We start from the raw sequence: 25,442 nt of genomic DNA on the forward strand, positions 1-25,442 counted from the left end.
TCCCTTAACATAATGAATTGTTAAGGGAAAATCTGAATTAGCATCTGTTTGTCAGAAAAAATGAGAATCCTTCCAGGAGTCAATGACACACAGTGAGCAACAAAAACTCTCTGTGAATTATTATATAACTGTAATCTCTTCATGGAGCGTGCATGAGTCACAATTTCCCTTTTAGTTTTGTTACGGCTCATTCATAATGCAGCGGGAAAGAACGCTGGTCACAATTCCTGTTACGCTTCGCTGAATAAGAAGTCAACCTGTCAGCTTTGCAGCGTATGCGCTTTATCAGAGCGCAACTGCAGCTTCACGCTTCCGGCTGCTGCATCCGCTCAGTTGGGATGATTAGAAACAATAACTAATATTTGGTTTGGGTAAAAAGTTTTCCACTGACAGAAACTTTCAAGTTGTTAATATCTCCATCAGAGCACTTCTTTAGAAGATGGATGACAAAGGTGTGTGTAAATATAGCGGCGAGCCGAGGTGACAGAGAGCAAGGGACGAATGATGGATGGAAAAAGGAGATGAAGAGCTGAAATACAGGGAGAATAAATGGGAGGCAAGAGAAAATGAAAGTATGTTTAACTGACTCCAGCAGACTTCCAGTTTTAACCTCCAGACAGAGAGCAGGAGGTCAGATTAACAGATTATTTCTATAATTTCATTCCTGGAGCAATTTGCTATCATGTTCTTCATCTTTTTTTTATTAAAGGGGAAATATTGTCTATTTTACAGGCATATGGAATCAGCAGATTGAAGTAACAATGTTAACATCATTTATTAAAAAATGCAATGTATCAAATATGCCTTAAAAGAAATGTTACTTTGTAATTTAACGCCTTGAAATTGGGCCTCTGTCCCTTTAAAAGCTCATGTTCTTTCTGAAGCTCCGCCTTCAGGAAGTCATCACAGCATCACTCCTCTGTTAACTCTTTAGCAACGATTTTACCAGCAGTGCTCTATAATGAGCTCAGCAGTTCATTCAGGTGTTTGCTAATTGCTGCTGGCTAGTCTGAAGGAGCAGAGTGGGGGAGGCCTGCAGAAACTGACTGTCTGAGGAGGAGCTGCGCCTTGAAGGCAGGGCTAGGCCCACCCAGGCATTTTGCATAGCTGGATGGTTGCCATGGAGACTAAAGGATTTCTAAACTGCAGGAAAGAATCAAAGTATATTTTATGAGGTAATAACGTTATAACATGTTTGTAACTAGATGGTTTAAAAGGTTTTTCTTTAAAATAAGAAACCTTCAATACAGAAAATGTTTTGATTTTTAGAAATAGTTCAAAACATTTATAACTCTTTTCTTTGAAATAATATAAAAGAAAAATAAAATCGATATTTGAGTTTCTTGGTTTTGAGAATAAAGGAACAATAATCTTGTAAATAATTGCAGCTCCTGCAAAGGTTTTTGAGTGTCTAAAGCTTTAATTAGACCTTGTTTACGCGATGTTTCAATTTATCTCTTGGAGGTGAATTCCTGCCATTTTACTACACAAAACGTTTAAATAGCAACAAAAACAGCACTTGTGCAGAGTCCTTGAAATCTCTCAAGGATTTTTCTGAACCTGAAAACTGAATAAGATCCTTTCTGTTTCACTGACAGAAGGTTTGTGCTTCGGTTAAAACGTTTAACAGCCTTTATGTGTTTGCAGTCGTGTTAATCTGGCATTACGAGGAAAGAAGGATCAAAGCTTTCTGTAGGGGAGGAGATGATTTTGGGCTGTTGCTCCATAAAACTGGACAAATTAAGAAAACAATATGACTCTCAGATTAATTGTGCAAAACACATACTTTGTTCTCATTTATATAGAAACTGAGAAATATTTATTATTAAAACCTTTTGCGTACACAGAATAAAAGCGCAGTAGTTCATTGTCTTAAACTTTGTCTTGATTTTATCATGTCAAAAACCTTAAACGTCTCAGCAGTTCCATTTTGTCAATAATATGCTGCTTTTTTCACAATATGGTAAAGTTGATGCTAAAAATTCTTGTAGCTGTTCAGAAAACTGCAGCATGGATCCAAAGAGGCAACATGTTGACTTGCAGTGTAAGACAGGTTTGAATCAATGTGCTGTGTTGACATCAGATATGAAACGTTTAGGGCCAGTTAGGAGAAAAGGAAGAGGAACCAACAATGACATTTCAGAGCTCTTCTTTTTAATTCAGAAATATTCTAAATTTTTCTAGAAAAAATCTGAAAATAATCTCAATTCATTTTTTTAGAAAATTTTCAACTTTTGAAACTCAGAAATTTCCCAGGTTTTTCTGTAAAGTTTCTGCCATAATCTCAAACTTTTTGAGGGTATTTTTTAGCACATTTTCTACCTTCATAACCCAGAAATGTCCATTTTGTTCTGGCAAATTTCCTACTTTAGCAACTCAGAAATTTTCAAGATTTTCTAGAACATTTCTGAGATTAATCTAAAACGTTTTTTTTTTTATCTACAATGGCCCTGAAATGCTGTTGTAGTTAGCGACTGACTGTGAATTTGTCAAACCTTAAACTTTTCTTTGCAGGCTCATCTCCAACATTCGGTAATGTCTACAAACACAGATTAAGAATAATCTGAGTTTTCTCTGTAATTCATGCTTGTTTCTGAGTGTTGACCTGCAGATGGAGTGGATCTCGTGGGTTTCCTCCTCCTTGCGGGCGTTGTCGGTCAAACTGTCGCCCAGAGCCATCAGACAGCGAGCAAAGCCTTTGTAGATGGACTGACACTTTGTGGTTGAGGCGGCAGCAACTGGACACGGACTCAACACTGGAAGACACAAAGACAAAAAAAACACAAGTCGGGTTATTTTATGCATTAAACCAAACAGAAAATCAATCTGAAGCGAGACAAAGTCTGATGTTTATCGAGGTGAAATGGACTTAATTGATGTTATTCAAAAGCACAATAAAGATATTAAAGGGCACGTATGCAAAATTCACATTTTGCACATTTTTGTACTTCCATTTGGTTCTGCTTTGCTTCTAAAAAACAAAGCACTTAAAAAACAACACCCATACAGTTTTTGGTTATAAATTAATGTTTTTTAGTGTCTGGAAAATGAGCCATTTCAAAAACCTGCAGAATGCAACGTCAAAAATCAGCAGGCACTGCCTGTAATGGTCAGAACTCTTACCGTTACCTAGCAACCAAAGCTGAGCTCCAGCACATTTGGTCGGCTGGTTTTAGTGCTATACGTGCTGTACAATGGCTGCTGGAAAAGGGTTAGAGTTTTGTTGTTGACTAACCATTCAGAAACCACTTCCTGCATTCTTGTTAGTTGCATTTTAGCCAACAAAATTAAATTATTTAAAAAATAATTTAATTATTTATTTAATTGTATCTTTTAATATATTTCTATTATTGTATAGAAAAAGTTTAGGTGGTTAAATAAAAATCTGTATTTTTTATCCAATTAATTGACAGTATAATCCACATTTACAGCCCTAAGAAGACAAATCCAGCAGCAGAGGTTAAGCCAGCCAGATGTAGCAAAGTCAACAAGTTGTGTAATTATTGCTTGTTTGTCCACAACTCCTCTGACGGCGCTGGTTTCCCCACGACAGTACTCATTAATTAATCTCTAAATTTGCTCAGCACTACAGCTTAATGACAATGTTCAGAAGGTAACATTTATTTTCTAATTTTCTAGCTTTCCATGACATTGAGGAACTCCGCCTGAGTTCTGCCTCTTTCATTTTGTGCAGCTATTACCAGAGTCTCTCTGAAGCCCAGAGCTGTTTGTTAAACCGCACACGAGACGGGGAAATTCTCACATAACTCTCAGATGAATATTTGAGATAATAATTCAGATTTTGTTCAAGTGTTTTTTATGCCACGGTGTGATTTGCACATGCCTTCACAGACGGCAGGTAATCAGAGCTGCTTGAGAGTGTAGGCAGTGCCGCTTGATTAACCCGGTCTCATCGTTTAAGAAGCAGCAAATGAATCCAAATCAGATCCCCGAGACGACGCTAAGAGCCGCTAAAGTGTAGTGGAAGCAGCAAACTGAATCATTATTACAGATTTTACCTTTTAAAGCCCAAATCCTCCCAACATGTCGGGCTGAGCTGCTTGGATTAAATCAGAAGAAACTGAAGATAGGAATGCTTAATTTTTAAAAACATTTATTTTTCAGTACATATAGGGAGAATTTTGTAGATTTTAGAATAGGGGTGTTCAAAGTGCGGCTCGGGGGCCATTTGTGGCCCTTGGACTGGTAATTTTGTGGGTCAAGAATGATAGAAATTTGTTTCTTGGACTTATTTTTGCTAATCAGAATTATTACCAACATAATTTTCCTGCACTGGAAAGTATTCGTCTAAAAGCCGTTCATTTAATTTATTAAACATGGCTAAATATAGCAAATATTTTGGAAGAAAGTGACTCAAATCCTTTTCTAAAACTGAAAATATACGAGTTCTACCAAAGAATTTAAAAACCATGTCTTTCTTTTCATACAGCAAACATACAAAATCCTTTTAAACTTTTTATTTTCAAAATAAATAACACCTCGCCCTGCAACAGACTGGCGACCTGCCCAGGGTGACCCCATGACCCCGCCTCTCGCCCAGAACGGAGCTGGAGAGGAACCAGCAACCCTCCCCACCCCATGAGGGACAAGGGTGAACAGAAAATGGATGGATGGATGGATGGATGGATGGATGGACGGACGGACGGACGGACGGACGGACGGACGGACGGACGGATGGATGGAGGGACGGATGGACGGACGGACGGACGGACGGATGGATGGATGGATGATGGATGGACGGACGGACGGACGGACGGACGGACGGACGGATGGATGGATGGATGGATGGACGGACGGACGGACGGACGGACGGACGGACGGACGGACGGACGGACGGACGGATGGATGGATGGATGGATGATGCCTCCTAAACAAAAAAAATCTGGCGACTTTATTTGTGGTTTTAGTAACTGCAACAGCAGCTTTGGACCAACATAAGGAGCCGATTTATTGGTTTTATTGATGATGGCCGAACTGATCGGACAGAGTAATCGACTCAAAACGTTTCTCTTTCTTCTATTTATTCTAAAAACCATCAATGTGTTCAAAACCATTTTTAAAAGACACAACTAAAGCCAATAATAACATTCATTATTCCTTTCGTAGTTTCTGTTGTTTAAATCTTTTTTTATGTCTGAATTTTATAATTTAACTAATTAAAATGGCAGGAGATTTGTTGATTCATCTTTCATTTTATGTAAAGAAAATGTCTTTGGGGTGAATTCATACACCAGCCTAAAACAGAAATCACAGGTTGCACACAGTCCTATTAGGTAGTTAGTGATTTAAGAGTTTTATCCTCCTTTGGTTTGTTTTTCTAATAAAAAGAAAATCAGCTCAGATTCCTTTTCAACCAGATTTGTTGTCCAAACAGAGAAACACATCTGCCATGTGGAAGCTATTTGTAGGAAATAAAATCCTTCTCTGAACAGAAATGAGCTCACATTACCTGCATGTCAAACTGAAAAATATCCAACATTCTTATTTTTATTTTTTTTAATGGTGGAGTACGTGTGCATCGGCGGCGATTACGATCCGGAGAAGAGATGATGCCTCAGATGGAGGACAGACGTGATTGATAAATAAATCATCAGGGCGTCTGACACAACAAAATCAGCTGTCACAGGCTGGGAGTGACACTTTGAAACGGAAACACAAATGTGTGTGACTGACACAAACTTTTTGGGATTATTTCCGTCTGTTCTGCCGCCGCCACCTCCGCCATCTGATGGAGGAGAAAGTGGAAACAAGAGAAGATGCCTTGGAAAAAAAAGAAAAGAAAAGTTTCTGGCGTCTTCTTTCTTTCCGCCATCTGTTGCTGGCTCCTGCCTTTGTTTGAATTCATCTCTTTACTCTTTCATCTCAAAGCTCCAGCCTGTGAGACGCAGCCATACAGGTGACTGCCTGCTTTAATCAATTATAGTGTGTGGATAGCTGCTGCTGCAGGCGGCCTGCGGCTCAGACTCATCGCTTAAACCACCATTTGAGCAGAGATCTAAAAAGTTAACGTACCCTTGTAAATGCCAGATTTCTGAAACGAGGTCTTGATTTTTAGAACTTTTTCCACCTAAACGGTGAAAAATGTCCTGATTGTTCACATGCTTTAGGTATCTTCAATTTAAAATGAAAGGATTAAAATTACAAGATAAGAAAATTTCCACAATCATCTATTATATTCACAGACCTTGTGAATGTTTTATGGTCAGATGGTCCATTAAAACATGGCAGTGGCAGCAGCATGCTGTGGTGTTTCTTTACATCACCTTCAGTTATTAAAGCTAGAAACTAGAGATCAGGCCTGATGCCTGGGTGTGGTGACAGACTCTGACCTGAACCTTCAGAGACAAATAAAGGCAGTTACAAAGCCAGCCTTCTATCGCCTGAAGAACATTTCCATGGAGAAGCAACCTCCAGAAAACTGTAAAACAGCTGAAACACTGACTTTTTTAAATCTAGACCAAAAACCCAGCTGTTTAGAGTTGCTTTAGAACAAAACATTGACCAACATGTTTGATGAGTATTGATAGTTTTGATGATGGCATTCATCAAAATGTAGTGTTTGTTTCTGGTTTTATCAGTTGTTAACTGTTTAGTGTCTTTAATGACTTTGAGTTTTGGTGTTTTTCTGATGTAAAGCATTTTGACCTGCTTTGTTGCTGAAATGTGTTTCACAAATAAACTTGATTGATTTCTGGGATTAAAGGACTGAAAAACGGACAGAAACTCATCCATGAGTTTATCTTCAGTTGCAACTATTACTGCAACAATAATCAATGCAACAGTTGCAACAGTTAGTTAAGAAGTCAATCTGCTGCCATCATGCCCACCTTGTTCTGCTTTGCTCTGCATCCCTAGAACCAGAACCAGAAGCAGAAGCAGCATTCAGTTTTTATGCTCATCTAAACGTCCAGAATACTGCAAAACCGCCAAAAACAAACAAACAAACAAACAGTGTTTCCATTACAGTTTTGCTGAATAAATCTATTTCCACATGGCTGAAAAAACACTTAGTGCAGAAATCTTTTACCAAAGAATGTGAGGGTTTTTGTTTGTTTGTTTGTTTGTTTGTTTTTTATATTGCTATTTTTCCATTTAGCAAATTAATTTTCGTAATTCCAATTTGCGCAATGAAAACGCAGTGAGTAAAGTGGCGACAGGAAAGACTGGGAGAAAACACTGAAGAGTCTCTCCTGCTTTTGGAGTTGGTTGCTCTCGTCTGTGATGTGACGGCCTCAGATGGATCATGTCATGATTAGAGAACACGGCGGCTGGGATTAACGCCTCTAAAATGTGCGACTGTGGCGGCGAGAGCTCGAGTCTGACCGGAACCTCACAGGTGAACAGCTGATGCTAACTGGGTCAGACGCTGCACCGCCGCGGCTCCCCGGGGACCTGCTGGTTAATATTTCATAAAGTCATCTTCTGTCTTTGTGTTTTGCTTCGGGAACACCATTGATCCCAGAGCAGGAGGTTATTTCTTCAACCTCCAATAAATCTTCTTGGAGGTTGAAGATGTATTGGCTTCACTCATGTACATCAAGATTTAACGAAGAGCGGAGGAGAAAATGACCGCTGGAGGAGGGAGAAGCTTCAGCAGGTTTGGGCCAGTGAAGGTTGAAGAAAGGAGAAAATTTTCTCCAAAAACTCAGAAATTATGAGAGAAATATCAGAATTTATTTTGGAAAAAAACAAGAACATTTCTGTAGCAAATCTTTTCAATTTGTTAAAAAATTTATTTTGAGATTAATCTCTTATTTTAAAAAAAAACTTTCAAATTTATGAGCATACAAAACATTTACAGTCAAAAGTGTGCTAGAAAATATCTTACAATTTTAAGATTAAGCTCAGAAATTTCTAGAAAAAAATTGTTTTCTGACATGAAACAGTCAAAAATTTGCAAAATTTTCACTTTTGAAGCTCAGAAATGTGTAAGTTTTTGTCAAGAAAAATTCTTTGTAGCACGTGTTTAAATTTTCAAGGTCAAAGATTTCTTTGTGTTTTTCTAGAGAACTTCTGAGATTAATCTCATAATTTCTGAGTTTTTCTAGCAGACGTAACTCAGAGCTCAGAGTTTATTGTTTTCTCAAACATTTCTGATATTAATATAAACTTTTTTAACTTTTCAAGCTAAAAAAGTCACTTTTCATTCTAAAAAACTTCTGAGATTAATCTCAACATTTCTGATTCAGATGGTAGAGAGTAACTTGAAGTAAAACTGAAAAGAAAAACGAAAAGTTGAGATAAAATGGTTAAAGAACCACAAAAGGAAAGAAAAAATGTTTGACCATGAAGTAAAAATCTGAAGGACAGTTAAGAATTGTGACAGAGCCATATTAGAAAACTAAAATAAAACTCTTTGTGTTCTCAGAATAGCTAGTTGTGTTATTTCTGAAAGAAAATGCCAATTTTTTTATTTTAGTGGGGAAGGTTACATATTTCTACAACTGTGTATTCTCTGTGTTTATATGTATCCAGTTTAAAATAGTTTTTTTGCTTTAATATTCCTATGCAGACATTCACAAGGTGAAAATACTTTTCATTCAGATAACTCAAAGTATTATCATGAAACAAGCAAACTTTTGAAATTCACTACATCCCATAAAAAAGGAAAAATACAACATCAACGTGAAAATGAGAAACGTAGAGAAACAGCAGGTGACGCTGGTGAAACACATTATTCATTCTTCAGTCTCTACAAGCAGGTAAAAATTCAAAATAATAAAACTTCTTCATAACATAAATTTAAAGCACAAATAAATTGATAAACGGACATCAGACAGACATGAATTTCACACATTAATGCTTATTTTTGGATTTGATTTCCACTGATGTCGTTTCTTTGAGGGGATTTTTTGTTTTGATAAAGAAATAAGTGCTGCAATTTATGTGATCGCACAAATATATAGGTATGAAAAGTCTTCTTTTCAATTCTATTTGTTCTACAAACTGAATACAATTATAAATCCATTAATTTTTCCAGTTTGCTGCAGAAACAGGTGTGTTGATACAATGTCAGGGTGGAAAGAACCCAGCAAGGTACAGGGAGTCGTTTCTAACGTAACAGAGTAAAAATATTTAGCTACAAACTCAGAATCTAATTAACAAGCTAAACATTTATTTTCAGACTAAAGAGTTGGCCAAATATTTAGTTAGCTACAAACTAAATATCTAGTTACCCAGCTAAATATTTATCTACAAACTAAATTTATTCAAGACAGAATAAGACTGTGAAAAAATGTATAAATATTTTTTTCTCTTTGTTTGCTGTTCATAATTTCTCTCAGTGGAAAGTATATTTTTTTGTTTTATTCTTATATTTTGTGTGAAATGTTGCTTTGATTCCTCTAATTCCAACCACAAGTGAAGTTTCTTGATTGTTTTGGTATTTATTGTGTAGCAGAAACTTTTATAGACTCAATTTCTTCATGTCTTGATTGAAGTACAAAATGAAAAGGCTGTTAACATCACAATATCAAGTTTTGAAAATGCCAAACGTGGACCCTGAAGACTGATTCATGTGAAAGGGTTTTTAAATACATGTCACTGAATTAAGATCCAGTAAGCCTGTGTAAATCCGTTAAATTGAGGAAATGCAAATCCAATGGAAACCTGGTAATCCCGCAGTGAGTTGATCTGAACTTCGGTTTAAACATCCTCTTCAGGAAAGAGCCGTGTGATTAGCTGCACCAGTCGGTTTTTGTTTTTTTCCAGCCTCGGTTTTCAGAGTGCAACTGGGAAATCTGAGCTGGCAGAAACATCTGTTTAGTTGTTTCTGGACTGGCTCGGATCAGTTTGCAGGAGCTTTTCCATCTCACAGAGGTCGCTGGGGAGTTTAACTTGGAGCGTTTGCTGCTTTAAGATTACGCCCCCGCTGAATATCCTGGAAACGCTGCAGGACTGCAAACTAGCTCTGTCTTTGTGTTTATACTGTAAAACTACTTTCTGATCGAAACGAAGTTGGAAAATTCTACCAAATGTTTCTGTTGGTGTCAGTGAGGAGATAAAACATCAAACTTTAATCATTTTTTAAAATGATTAATTCATCAAAAATCATCTCTCATTCATTTATTCAGCAGAGCTTTCCAACCATACAGGCAGACCTGGGTTTAAAGAGGAGCAGCAAAAGCAAATGAGATGGATTAGCAGAGCTTCCCGATGGTTTAATCTACTGTGAAATATTCTCTCTGCTGTTTGTCTCATGCAAACTGCAGAGACACTGTCATAAACAACACTGTCTTCAGTCAGAGGCATTTTCAGATTCGTTGCAAGACTGACTGCTACTGGAGCTCCTTCCTGCATCACCGTCCAAGACGACTGTGACGATACTTGGATGATGTGAGATAAATTTGATTTCCCTTTGGGATTAAGAGCAACTCTTTCAAAAGGGATTTTCATTCTAACTTTATTGGGAGGCTAAAGAGCAATTAGAAGATTAATTTATAAGTTGAAATGTGTAAATCTATCAAATTAATTTTTTTAGTAATTAGTATTTTCTACACCTTCCTAAGTTTCCTTATTTGATCCACGTCCTGTCTGATGAGTGATAAATTACAGAGATAGACTACTTTGATATCATGCTATATGTTGAGTCTTTGAAGAGCCACTCAGAGTCCAGACACTTTAAAGCTGCTCTAACCATGCATATTAATTAAAAACCAAAACTTCATCCAGACGTTCCTGCAGCTGGAGATGAAGTTCAGCCAAAACATCCTGGGGTCACAGAGCCGTTTTTCATACCTCCTGGAGCCAGAGCTCCTGCGGATGCTGCGACATCTACCTTCCCTTTTAGAGGGATTAAAAGGTGAAAAAAATAAATCATTAAATGAGTGCAAGACATCGGCAAGTCTGCATTTAAATCATCTGAGAGCCCCATTGAGAATTATTAAAGCTTTTTCGAGGCTTTCCCATTAGGCAGGAGCCAGAATCTGCCAAGGTTAGTGCAGCTGGATGTTCACTGGCCTGAATTTGAATTAACGTCATTAACGCTTAAAGAATCTCTTAAGTTTTATAAAATGATTCAGTGAGGAGAAACTCTGTCCTGTTGAACTGAAATAAAATAAAAAGGAAAAACAACATTTCAAAGTTTAGAATGGCTGAAGACAAAGAAAAAAGTTGATGGATAGAGTGACAGAGAGGAACAGACAGACAAGTTAGAAAATGTAAGGGTGGTGCTGCAACATGTCATTATTATTATCATTATTATTATTATTATTATCATTATTATTATTATTATTATCATTATTATTATCATTATTATTATTACCCCTCCAGGGGGTCTTTTGTGGGCTCTAGTGTCCCTTATATGAAAGTAGTCTGACAGGAAAGGGGGGAAGACATGCGGCAAACATCGCCGGGTCCGGGAGTCGAACCCGAGTCGAGAACTCAAGGCCTCCAAACATGGATCACTCTGTCCCCACAGCACGACCAACAGGTCATTATTATTAGGAATATTTCACTAAGATTGTTAACATGACACCAACTCCTCTGCTTGAGACTAAGATTGACCTTTGACCTGGAAGGAGCACATCCTGATGCAAGAAAGGCGAACACTTTATTCATTTTGGGGTCAATTGAACAAAACTGAAAAGCTGTTGTCTATTCTGAGCAATAACGACATGGTTTAGATCACTCTTTATTTGAGAACGTTTTGGTGTATTTAGCTAAGTTTTACTAATTAAAATCTTTAGATGTTGATGCTTACGGACCAGTGGATAGCTGTGGCCGTATTTACCTTGAAATTAAAGGAAAAGAGGAAGTTTGGTTATTAAAATATGAATACTCAGCGATTTACGGAACATTTTAGTTTGTGTGTCATAGTTTTGTCCTAAATGAAAAAAAGTCTCATTTGCATCAACCATCAAAGTGTTTTTCTTTCAGGGGCCGCGCAAAATCAACCCAGGGCCTGAAAATGGTCCCCAGGCCGCAGTTTGGATACCCACTGTGTTACATGAAATTATTTTAAGTTTTGTTTGATTTCCATGACAAATGGAGTCCACAGTTACTTTAAAATATGCTGAAAATGCATTGAAATCCATCCTGATCATTAGCAGTCTTGGATTTTCGAAGACCTTTTAAAATTATTTTCATTTTATTTTATTGCTTTTTTCCTGCGTTTAGAGTCGAGTCCTTCATGACTGCATGATAAACCGCAGCAGAGGAACAAATTCTGAAAAGATGCATCATCCTTCAGTATATTTAGTTTCTGTAGCAGGTTTAGTTTATTCCCCTGCATTTTCCTGTTGTGTTTAGGGGTTAGGGTTAGGTCTGTCATTCCCTTCAGATTATTGTATCTCCCTGGATTATCTCCACAGCTGCAGCCCAGTTTATAATCCCATATCTGCTCCCTGGTTAGTAATCAGCTCTCCAGGGTAATTAACTCTCAGTTCAGTCCAACAGGTTTTCCTGCCTGCTATGTTCCTTAGTTCTTGTCTTACCTTGCATTAGGGTTAGATAGAAAAATGAGGATTAAATTTCTGCCAAAAATTCAGAAAATTGGAGATCAGTCTCAAAATTTGTTTAGGAATTTTTTAGACAAAATTTCTTCCTTTTTTTTCTAGCAAAGTTTTGACCTTTCAACCTCAAAGGTTGGCTACTTGGAAGAAAACTAGTGGATCCCCGCCGCTTTACAGATTCGTTTGTGAATTTATTTTCTAAAATATCCATAAGAAAATGGAGGTTGGGAAGCTGAAATACCTAAAGGCTACAATGCTACTGAATTGTACTGGGTATTTGCAAACCAGCCAATCCAGAAGCTCCATATATTTTGCTTCACACTGATTGGCTGACCTCCAAAGAGCCAAAATAAGGACTGTTATCTCCTACAATTGTACCAGAACTGTTTCCACTGTGTGTATTCATACATCTTTAGATATATTTGGTGTTTGAACTATTAAAATAGGCAGTTATAAAAACGTTTGCGTATTAGCCAATTTAAGATACTCAGAGCCTAAAGTTCTTCTTTTAAAGTTTTCTGTGATGAAAGTTGAGTTGAGAGTAAAAAGTGCCTTTCTGGATGCGTTTGGTAATGAAGGTTGTTAATTCTGACATAAACTACATTGAATAAAAAAAACCACGTGTTTAACACAGACTGACCTCAAGAAACACAAAGAACATTTCCAGACGTTCCCTTTTGGAGGTTTCAGTTAACCTTAAACTCCCTGAAATGACGATGGAGGGAAGGTCATCTGGTTTGAACTCTGTCATTCACGTTTGTGCAGAGAGGAACAGCTTCCAGGCGTAATAACATCTTGTGAGCATTGTGGAAAGAAAATGAGAAGACGCCCAGAGGTCAGTGTTCATACACCTTAAAAATCAAGTTACATCGATCAGACCTGAGAAATCAATAGAAAGAGATACAGTGTAGATTGAAGATGTAAGACATTCGATGATGCTTTCAAAAAGTTCAAAGAGATTCTGACGGCCTTTTATTTGTTGTCTTGGAGAAAGTCATGCAGTTCGACTTTAACTCTTTACAAATGATCCAACATCCTAGAGAAGCCATTTGCACAGAATCTGTTTTCTTGGTGAATAGCAGGAACCACCCAGCTGTATGAAATATAGAATGTGCTGCTGGGAAATGGGAAGGGACTAAAAGCTTCTCAACTTTTAGTCACAACTCACTTTCAAACTCGAGTCTCTCCTCTTTTTTTCTTTTCTTTTTTTGGGGTGTTGACATTTGAAAAGAAATATTAATAATGAAAACAGTTGTCATATTTTATTGCGTTTTTAAGTTGAAGTGTTTGGTGGTGTAGATTTTTTGTAGCAGAGTGCTTCTGCATGTCAATGTATCGTTTGGTGGTTTCAGAAACCTACTGTAACGTTCTGTAAAAGTACTCAGTATTTTCAAATGTAAGCACTTCTGTACTTTAGTTTTTGATCGAGCAACTTTTACTTGTAGTTGAGTAAGATTTGACCATCGATATCTTTACTCAAGTACTGAAGCTGAATACTTTGTCAACCTCTGTTGAACTCTGATGGGGACCAAAAAAATCTAACTCTGGTCCGTCTACTTGGTTTCAGTTTGGTTAAAGTGAAATCTGGTCCAATTCGAATGCATATGTGAACGCCAAGTGACCTCTCCAAAAGCATCAAGTGGACCACATTGCAGGGAATTCTGGGTAAATGTAACCAAATCAAATGCTACTGAGCTAGCGCTAGTGGCAGAAAGGGCTTGTTGTCTTTTACCAAAGACAAAAGAAAAATCCTCTGACTGATAAAATCTGACGCCACTTCATTTTTGGTTACAGTTTATGAATAATGAAGTTGTGTTCAGTGTCTTATGCAGAGAATTTTGTGCCGTTTCCTTCAGTAGTTCTTGGTGCAGAGCCCCACAGTTGAAGGGGGGAACAGGTTTTTTCAAAGGTTTGGCTGGTTTGACTCTGCAGTGAGAAAGAAAACGGCAGCAACTGAAAATAAATCCTAGAAATATGTCAGTGTTTGATTATCTATTAAAGTGTGACATAGATACAGATATGATTGAGGAACCAGAAGTATATCTAGACTTAATAATAATGAAAAAAACTAGCGCAGTTTCTGCTGCTGCCTTCAGTCACACATCATATAGTTGACCAAAGTCTGGAACTGCAGCAACAACTCATGGATAAGTGATCAAATATGTTGGGTACTTTCTTTTCTCAAAGTCCGAGGACCAATGGAGAAACTGCATGTTCACCTGCTGACCGAGAGAAGTTCGGATAACCAAGCTGAGATTGTTAACGTTAGCCTAGCTGCAGCTAGATGAGGCAGAATGTTAGCTAGCATGGATGTTAGTGTTTTGTAAGATCAACCTTCTGTGTATGGCTTTACATTCATGCCACCAACCTGTCTGCTTTAAATGAGCCACACCACCAGCCAATCACAGGCAGGTCTTTTTTCATCCAATCAGATTATTTCTTGCAAATACTGCTTAGATAAACAACAACCAATAACAACCAGTAAATCCAGAAACTGCACCAAATACCAGGTGATACTATACAAAACGGTAGGATTTATATTTAACATAACAAAACTTAAAACAATAAATAGTTGAATTGTGGAATATTTAGGTAAATTTATCATTAATTTATTTTATTTTGAAATCTGACCAGTAGTACATGGCTTGTTTTAAGATCCACGGGATGGCTGAAGTGCAAAAAATTTATATTTATTTTTATCTTTTATTTTTTGCACACAACTAACAGCATACAATTAAACCAGCATTAACATGCAGAATTTCTTATTTCCCAGTACTGAATTCAATGTGTTTATTACCCAACTGACATGTATTATTTACAACATGTTTTTCTTTTTTTAACATTTATTTTATCAAAGACAACAAACAAAGCAACGACTCAGAGGAGGTTGTTGTCTCTGAGCAGAGGAAGTTTCTTCACCGTCTTTGGAGGAAGCGGATCGCCTACGGAGCTCCCAGCTTGTTAAACATGGAAGCTAGCAGGAGATCTGTCACCTTCAAGGATCAGAGTGTGTCACTTTTGTTTTGGGAATTATACTTCCAACACCGAGTAAATAATTAATCTTTATTCTGTTGAAGCGTTCAGAATTACCCACCACTTTTTTAGGTGGCTAGTGCCAAGTTGGACCTTATTTTGCCTTCAGAACAGAGAAAGATCTCATGAACATTGCTAAAAGGTTTTGGTTCATCAGGTGGAATCTGCGTTTCAAATTTCTTTGTGGAATCGCAAAAAACTGGCGGGACTGTTTGGTGTAATTTGGCCCCCACACCACCAGGGGCCACCCAAGAGCAAAAACATAGCATGACAAACTAACATTAAATAATACAAATTAAATAGTAGGAAAACCATTTGTATGTTATTTTTATAGTTGGTAACATAAGTTAATATCTGCCACTGTTAGGGGAAACATAAGATTAAAAAAGTTGTTGACTTGTTTACTGTAAATCTAGTGTTTGTCTGCTGACATTACTTTCTAATAGTTAAATAATTACACACTTAAATACCACTCTGCATCTCAAAGTGTGTTTTTTTTAAGTTTGCTACTCCTGCATGGTTAAAATCAATAGTATTATGCTAACATACAAATGATGCTAACAATAGCGTTAGCATGTCCTATGTTGCCTAGGAACGATGAAGCATCTGATGTTGATCTGGTGGTATGGGCCCCAAAATGGCTTGGACTGACCCTGGTCAGTATATCGATAAAAACTACTTTGATTTTATTGATAAAATATTATTTAAGCTCAAAACCGATATCTTGAGGGCCCATAAAAAGTTACGTTGGTCCAGATTTGGTTCTCAAACCTTGAGTTTGACACCTGTGATGTAAAAAAAGGAGGTAAAAACTCAGAACTCCTCACGTTTCTGCATGCTTTTCTGCATGCTTGTGTTTTGGAGCCTCTGGTTCTCCTTCACCTCTGCCGGTGTTTGTGTGACAGTTTGTCTAGGATCAAGCGTGTTTGTTTGTGAGTGGGTTTGAAAATACATCAAAGTTCTTCGTCTGCCCCCCCGCCTGGTCTTCAAAGTGCAGCGCTGACCCCCCACCGGCTGCACCGTGTTCAGGAGGCAGAGCGCTGCCGCCGTTTTACATGAAACGGACTCGCAGTCGCCCTGCTGTCCTCAGGGAAAACAACATGGATGGCATCCAGAGCATAAACACACACACATTAACACAGTACTGATCTATTCAAGAGTCTAGTTGAGATGGGGCTGGCAAGATCACTGCTGACTGGACTGAAATGCTGCTGATGCCTGCTGCTACTCACAACACACACACACACACACACACACACACACGCATGCCCACACGCAGACACACACACTCCGCTGGGGAAAACATTCACATTGATTATACCTGCAGCTATTTTTCTTCAGGTGTCAGTTCATGCATGAATGATGCACATGGCTTCTCATGAACCCTCCCCCACCTATTTCCTCCACACACACTCTCTCAAACACCCCCACAAACTGCATTATGCAGCGAGTGTTTTCAATGCGACACTACGGCAACTTTCACTATGGAGACTTTGACGCAGGTCTTCATTACAACATACATGCAGAAACTAACGATGGGACTCTGTGGGAAGCCTCATCGCGTGAGACGCAGCCGCCCATTGAGACCGTGGAGCTGTTTATATCTAGACTTATGGATGCACTCTATGTATGTATTTATGTGCATATATATGCTATAAGGTCATGGAAAAGGAAAGCAGCATGAAAACAACTTCCACCCTTTGGGATGGCATTTCTCAAGTTACACCTGTCAGTAACACCAAACCCAAGGCAGAAAAGAATCTTATTTCTAAGAGTCAAATTTTCCGCTTGTTTTTCATTCATTTATAAAAGTCACAGTTAGAAAGCTAAATATTTATTTGTAATCTACATATTTATTTGTAACCAGCTTTCAAACAACTATTAGTAATTTCTATCTACTATTTAATTAGCAAGCTAAACATTTAGCTTTCTGCTAAATATTTAGCTTCCAAACAACTATCAGTAGTTGTCAGTTACTATTAAGCTAGCAATCTAAATATCTAGCTAGGAAGCTAAATATTTAGTTAGCAATCTAAACTTTTGGCTAGCAAATATTTAGTTGGCAAATAACTAAATATTTACTAAATTAGTTGGCAAGATAAATGTTTAGAATCAAACTAAGTATTTGTTAGTGAGCTAAATACCTAGATTGCTAGCTAAATGTGTAGGAAGCTAAATACTTAACTCCAAACTAAACATTTAGGTAGGAAGCTAAATAGTAACTTATAAACTAAATATTTATTTGTAAACTAAACAATTAACTTCAGCTAATATTCAGTTTGAATCTAAAAAATTAAGCTTGTGACCTAGGTATGTAGATTGAAAGAAAATATTTTTCTAGAAAGCTAAATATTTAGCTCTAAACTAAATATTTAGTTACACAGTAAAATATTTACATATCTGTCTTACACATCTAAAACTAGTTTTCAAGCCATCGAAGGGAACCTTATAGTTAATTGGTACCAAATTATCTCCTGATAAATAAAACTACAGCGACTTAATAATTACCTGAACAATAAATATGTCAGTTCTACATCAGCGTGTTTAGTTTTCTTGGGTTCAAAAGTGAACAACAACACCTTATAATTATCCCGGTCCGGTTTAAGCGGCTCCGCGGTGAAACCGGCCAACCGGTTCTACAGTACGTTTCCATTAACACCTCAGTGTGAGCTTTCCCTGTGCCTGTTATCTCTGTGGGGGGGCGGGGGGTCTCAGAATCGAGGGCAAATGAAAGCAAAAGGGGAATAAAGGAAAGAAAGGCGTCAAATCAGCAGGTCGGTCATTAATGAAAGGCTTCAGGTGAGGAGAGTCTAACCTGAGGGAGGCGGCTGAGATGCTCAGAGAGCTTTTGTGTGAAACTTCAGCGCTTGTTAACATGAAAGAAAGAGACGAAGGGGGAGTTTTGGTTTTGGTAAACTTAATTCTTTGCTCGTTTGAAGTTTCATTCTGAAGTGTTGAAGTTTCTCCCACGCAGGACTCTTTCCCTCCTCCTCACATGACAACTGTTTAAATTAAGGCTCATGTTTTATCCACACAGGCTTAAAATGAACGTGTTATTCAGATCAACTCCGCCGGCCTCAGAGGAGGCACGATGACGTCACCGCGCCACAACGCCCGCTGCACCAAACGTTGGAGGTTTTGCTGCTCTGCATTCATCTTGCACTCAAAAAACAGGATTTATTTTTCATCTCTGAGTTACATTTAGTGTTTAGCCTTTTATATCATTATACGAAAACCTTTTATAATGCTCCAGAAGAGTTACAAATCTACCTGCATTCTGTTCGGTGGGCTCTTAGTGCTGAAACTAAAGATTATTTTAGTAATCGACTATTCTGACGATTAATCGGACTTAAAATGGCCGCATTGTGCAGATTTTTCATTTAAACTCTTAAGCCTTTTTATACAAAATTAGAATTACATTAAAAGATGCAAATAAACAAATATGTCATGAAGTGGTGATGGAAGATGGTGAGGAAAATGAAGTGCGAAATAATGATTTTAATAATGAAAAAACACAATCCAAAGTCCAAAATCCTGGCAGCACAGCAGAGCGGAAGGCAAAGGCTTCAGCACTGGTAGCAACAAGGTTTACAAGGTTTACAATGGACAGCTGGACACACACACGACACACACACCACACACACACCACACACACGACACATTTTAAGTCTGTGTGTCCTAGTCGTAGGAACACAGGTGGGGTTAAATACACAGAGGATAATCACCTGGGAATGATCAAGAGCTGACAGGACAACATGGAGGCTCCGAAGACACAGGAACACAAGATAAACACAGCAAAACTCAAATCCTCACAAATTAATTACATTTCTTTCTTAAATAAGAAGCTCATTAGCAGCATAGTGTACACTTGATCAGCTAAAAATACTTCTACGTTTACATAAATAAGGGTTCATGACTGATCTGCAGATTTTTCTTTTTGGATTAATCGATTTCTAATTGAAAAGTAAAACTGCGATTAGTAGAATAATGTTTACAGGATTTGAACCAGATGAAACTAAAGCTGCCACTTGAAGAGTTCAGGATAGAACATATTTACAGAAAGGTTTTTTATACGCATCTTAAATGCTAAATGTTTTTGTTTTTTGACCCGTTTTGGCTTCATTGCTGCTCTGAGTGGGTTGTTCTGTTAGCAAATGACCTTCTTACAGTCTTTATCTTCCAGTTAACAATTATTTATTGTTTATTATTAGCTGGCCTTTACACCCAGCTTCTCTTCCTGGTGTCCATCATTAAAACACACATATACAGTAGAAATCATTCAAATATATCACAGATGACAGATTTAACATACATAACAATAAAAAGGAAAGTCCAGAAATCTTATTCTGGTAAAACTAGCGATACTTCATAATGTCAAAGTATTTTGTCTTATCTCTATACATTTTTTCCCCCAATAATTCCGTTTTTTTACCTTTTCGACGTGTTGGGCTGCATTAATTTTAAAGTTTTGATTATGCTTATTTTGCTAATGATTTGTATTAAGTACTCTAGAAATACAGATTAATATTGATTAATTGAGCTGCTTCTTAACTCATTATTGACAGTTTTTTTGTATTTATTCCCATAAACCAAATGGATCTGTTCACAGGAACCCCGGTTAATCAGATGGAGGAAGCTGAAGCCGCGCTCAGTGTGAATAATCGATGCCGGACTCCAGAGGGTTTGATTTGCCTCAGGCAAGGCCTCAAACCACGACTCCATGTGTGAAGGTAACAAACATGGTGGTCTCAGTACTAATCTGCACAGATTCAGGTTGTAATGCCAACATAATCAATTTATACATACTGGACACCTGATGTCCACAGGAGTTAAGGACCGCAGCCACCAACCGAAGATGGTCTCTAAGATGAAGGTTTGGAATTAAAACATCCCTGAATTTATCATATTTTCCATCCAAGAAGCCAGACATTCCCTAATTGAATCAGTTTTAATCAATAGTTTTCAAAGGTTTCTGAAAGTCTTTGAAAGTTTTATTTTATTTTCTGTTTTTTGAATCCATTCATGGAAACAACATCAGCTGGAGGACAACAGAAGAAGTGTTACGTCCAAAAACACGAGTTAAAAAATGTACAAAGAGAATTTTAAAAGTCCTTTCAGAAAGTTTCTAGACTTATTGATCAAGATCAATTTATAGGATAACAGGAAGATCTGACTGTATGGGAGGAAAATGTTTGGTTTACAGCTTATGCAAATCAAAAATAAATAAACCATTTATGCCATGATTGTTCTGTTTTTAAACAAACATCACAAAACTATGTTTCTGTTCTCTGTTCATGTCAGGTTTCTCATTTCTATCTAAGCCCCCAAATTTTATACAAAAATAAATAAACAATCATCAATACTGTAAAAAAGTAAACAGACCTTAGAGGTTTAGCCACTTTGCTATTTTCTCCTACTACTCTCCATCTGTGCACCACCTCCAAACAGTGAGGGGCAGTTACTGTATCATTTATCATTTATTGGAAATATTTGATTTATCATTGTCTCAATAAATTTCCAATAACAATATCAAATAAAAAACAAAGTTGGTAGTATTATCAGAAATGTTATGTTTACCATTTTCTCCACTGTTTGTTCCACAAGAGCATTAATACCCATCAGTAAATTCATAAATGTGATTAAATGTTGTTACATGGAGAAGTTTAGTGACATAAATCACAAAGCATCCAAAAGAAAATTATTTTGAATGCAGCCACAGCCATACAGTTACCTAAAGAAGAATCAATAAATGTCTATTTTATCATCATTTTGATCATTATTACAATATTATCACAAAATATCTTAATAAAATTTAAAGTTTGGGGTGAAGTGTACACAATGTTTTCTGTGGAACAAAATTAAATTATTTGCTGAAAATCCTGAAATATTTCCAATATTTCAAAAATCAGCTCGGAAAGATGAAATACATCTTTCCAATTGTTATTGGCTGGCGTTTCGAAAGCAGCCAATCCAGGAACACCATTTAATTTTCCTTGATGCTGATTGGCTGAACACCAAAGTGTGGCGATATGTCGCTGTTAGTTTCTTCTGTAATGCTAAGATGGTTTCCACTGAGTGTATTAATTAATATTAGGGTATATTTGATATTAAAATAATCAATTCTAATAGCTTTAGCTTAAATTTCCATGTATTATAAACTAAATTTGACTGAATTCTTGATCATGTTTGTGGATTTAGAATAACAATATTCTTCACTGTCCTACAATTTGGTAGCAAAGTGAGAGGAAATAGACACAAAGGTAAAATATAAATACAAATAAAAACAGAATAAAGAATAAAATACTGTACAGTAAGGGTAAAGTTTTATCTTTTTTTTTTTATGAGTGATTAATAAACCAAACTGAATCAAATTAAACTGAAACAATCTAAAAGTAGTCTAAAAGTCAGTAGTGTTTCTTTAATAGGAGCTACTTGAGTAAACAGAATAAAAATGTAAGATTAGCTCAGCGATCATGTAAAACGGTGGCAGCTTCATCATATCCGGGTAATTAGTGTGAGGGTTTCACACTGGGTTTATTATTGGTGCCATTATCTGAATAAAATATCTCTTGTCTCCTTTCAGGACTTCATCAAACTGAGTCATAAAATGAAGTTCTTTAAACAAATGGCTGTTTATTAGGTGTCAGATAATTCAGAGCGAACCTCAGCAGAGAAAGTCTCTCCTCTCTCTGCCTGGTTATAAATACCATTAACGCTGTGAAGACTCAACCAGGCATCAGCTGGATGCCGGAGACGTCAGCGCTCCTGCAGACAGATCTGCTCTGACCTTAATGCGCTCTGTGCATTAGGTAGCTGGCTGGAGTGAGAGCTTCAATACAAACGAGGTGGAACTTTCCTCCAAAGCAGGGATGAGATTAAACGACTTTATGTGAGGCGTTTTGGTCGGATGAGGCCTGTGATCACTAACTAAACTGACTTTAATAGTGATGAGTTCTGAACGTGTGTGTGTGTGTGTGTGTGTGTGTGTGTGTGTGTGTGTGTGTGTGTGTGTGTGTGTTCTCTGGTTTGAGATAAATTGGTAAAATTGGAGCTTGTAGTTGTAATTTTTTTAATAAAAAGAAGAAGGTGACTCCTTCACCAGCAGCTGGTTTCTCACCTTCCAGTTACCTCTGCATGAACTTGTACTGCAGGTAAAACTCTGTAGGTGACTGGACCGACTGCTGCTGAATGAATATTCATCTATGATCACCCGTTTAAGATCCCAGCAGGAGATTTTTTTTTTTATAGCCTGAGAATCGGTGGGACACCTAAACGGAAACATCTCCCCTTTTTCCAGCAGGAGCAGCTAAATCCTTTTTTTCTGGCAATGAGACGAAATCTGTTCGATCAGAGGAAACATGAACAGCAGAGTCGAGAGGATTTCTGTGCAGCAGAATAAAACAATGGTTCAAATCCTGGCACTGCCTCCCCACACACTTTTCAAGTTTTTACGCTAACAGTTTCTGTTTATAGTCAGCAGAGTGATCAGCTAATAATCTGGGATTTACTTCAAGCTAACATTCTGGATGTTTTCACACAGTTGACTTGGCCTGATTGGGAACCAAAACTGCACCTTTGTCATGTTTTCTGTGTCAAACAAGCAAAACAGTTTCAGAAACTTGTTCCCCTCCTCTCCTGTGGGGGCGCTGCACCAAAAACCACCAAAGGAAACGACACAAAAACCTCAGAAGACACCGACTGCAACTTCCTTCTTTACAAAATGCTATTCTGCAAAAGCACAAAGTCTTACCAAGTATTTCTGCCTAGTTTCTATGGAAATATCTCAGTATACTTTAAATAAGTTTACTAAGGACTCAGGAGTTTGTCTGAGTCAATAATTCTAAATACTTGGCAAGATTTTGTGGTTTTACAGAGTAGGATTTCTCTTTGATGGTTGACAAAAGATCACAAGCCATTTCTCCGACTAGCACTAGCCAGCTGGCATTTGTTGTGGGTGTAATTACCCAGAATGCCCTGTGCTGTGGTCCACTTCCTGTTTTTGGAGCAGTCTTCATTCCGCTTGGCGTTCACATATGCATTCAAACCGCACCAGAGTTCACTTCAACCAAACCAAGACCGAGATTTTTAGGCAGACCAAAGTTCACTTTTTAGTCCGCATCAGAGTTTGATTACGTATTCACACCTCCCCAAATGAACCGGACAAATGAACTGGATTTTCTAGACAAATGAACTGAAGTGGGATTAAAGCAGACCAAACAGAGCTGGTGTGAATGCAGCTTATCAGTTTTACCTCAAACAAAAACACTGGATCTCTTTTGTTTTATTTAGGAAGAAATCTCATCCATATTCCCAAACCTTAGACAGCTTCTGAAACATTTGGACATTTATGGAATTTCACATCTGCTGTTGGCATGACCTGAGATTATCATACAGCAACAGTGTCTTCAGTCAGAAGCCACTTGAGATTCACTGCGAAAATGACTGCTGCTGGAGATTTTTAAAAATCACTATAAACCAGATTTTGCACTTTTAATTTAATGAATTTTGAGGCCCAGCTGTGGTTAAATCTGCCAGTTTTGGCTCCCATCTAAACGGGTCCAATAGGGTTGGTTAAATGTCTGTAATAAATCCATCTACTTTGGAAAACTGAGAAATTTAAAACGAAGCCAATAGTCCTCTAAATCCTTTCCAAACCAGTTTAATTAGTGCAAACACAAACTGCTGATTGAAAAGATCTGCAATAAATGGCAGAAAGCCATACAGGAATAAGATAATTTTTCATTAAATTCAGTTCAAATGGCTTCTGGAGTCTGAATAAAACGATATGAGAAGATTAAAAATGACTTTCAGTGTCTTTGGTGTGTAATAAATGTTGCCATGGTTAGAAACACTGATGGTTACATTTGAAACTGTGTGTCAGCAGTACATCTGTAGCTGTTTCTTTTTTCTCCACGGAAACATTTCCTGAGAAAATCAATTCAGCTCCACAGCAGGAAGACCCGGGAAGTAGGAGGGATTTACCTCATCATTAAAACCAACACTGGCTCGTTACAAAACCGGCCAACAGCGCTCACCAGCCCTCTGTTTTTACATTTAGTTAGGGAGCATTTAAATAAAGTCAGAGCAGCCTTTAAAATCCGACACAGAGATTGGTCCGATTTAGATATAATTTAGTCGGCAGGCAGTCCAGATGTTATCTACTGGTTCAGGTGAGCTAATTAATCCGGTGGCGCTGAAAAGCGCTCATTTACAGAACAAAGGAGAGTTGTGTCGGTAACTTAGTGCTTTTCTTCCTGGAACTGATGCACTTTCACTCAGTTTTTACTGTAGTTCAGAGCTGATTTGTGAAGATTTCAGAGACTGATGAAATGAGATTATTAGTTCTCAAAAATCACATTTTCTGGGTTTTACTACGTGCATATTGGTTTTTACTGCTTCTAAAAACAGCCAAAGTGCTTAAAAAGGAAACATAACCAGCCAGTTTTTGGCAACAAGTAAATGGTTTCAAAAACCTTCCAGAATGTAACAGCACAAATCAGCAGCTGTTACTTAGCAACCCCAGTGGAACTCTGACCCGTTACCTAGCAACCAAAGCAGAGGGCCAACATGTTTGTCCAGCTGGTTTTACTGTGGTATTCACTGTACAATGGCTGCTGGAAAAAACAAGTGTTTTGCTGTTGACTTACCATCCAGAAACCAGTTGCTGCATTCTTGTTGTGCAGGAGGCTCTACTAATGCTTTTCAAGATGCATGGTTCAATAACTGCACTCCTGCAGTTTGCAGCCATTTTCACATGCGAGTATAAACAGCTTATTCTGAAAAGAGCTCCGAAAAGGCAGAAGACTAAATCTCTTTATCCAAGAATGATTTTGTGTTTAAAAAAACAGTTTTTAAAGAGACAGAGACCCAATTTCAAGGTGTTGAATCAGGAAGTAACATTTCTTTTACGTCATATTTGACATATAGCATTTTTAT

At 37.5% G+C, this 25,442-nt stretch overlaps 1 protein-coding gene across 1 annotated transcript in view; it reads right to left on the minus strand.

The window, feature by feature from the left end:
- Positions 1–25,442, minus strand: part of nrn1la (neuritin 1-like a) — a 61,817-nt gene that overhangs the window by 19,072 nt on the left and 17,303 nt on the right. The window contains exon 2 of the mRNA XM_044124697.1: positions 2,606–2,756. Coding sequence (XP_043980632.1) covers positions 2,606–2,756 — 151 coding nt within the window. The remainder of the gene's footprint in view (positions 1–2,605; positions 2,757–25,442) is intronic.

This window comes from Gambusia affinis, linkage group LG08 (genome assembly GCF_019740435.1).
Source record: "Gambusia affinis linkage group LG08, SWU_Gaff_1.0, whole genome shotgun sequence".
Lineage (NCBI taxonomy): Eukaryota > Metazoa > Chordata > Actinopteri > Cyprinodontiformes > Poeciliidae > Gambusia > Gambusia affinis.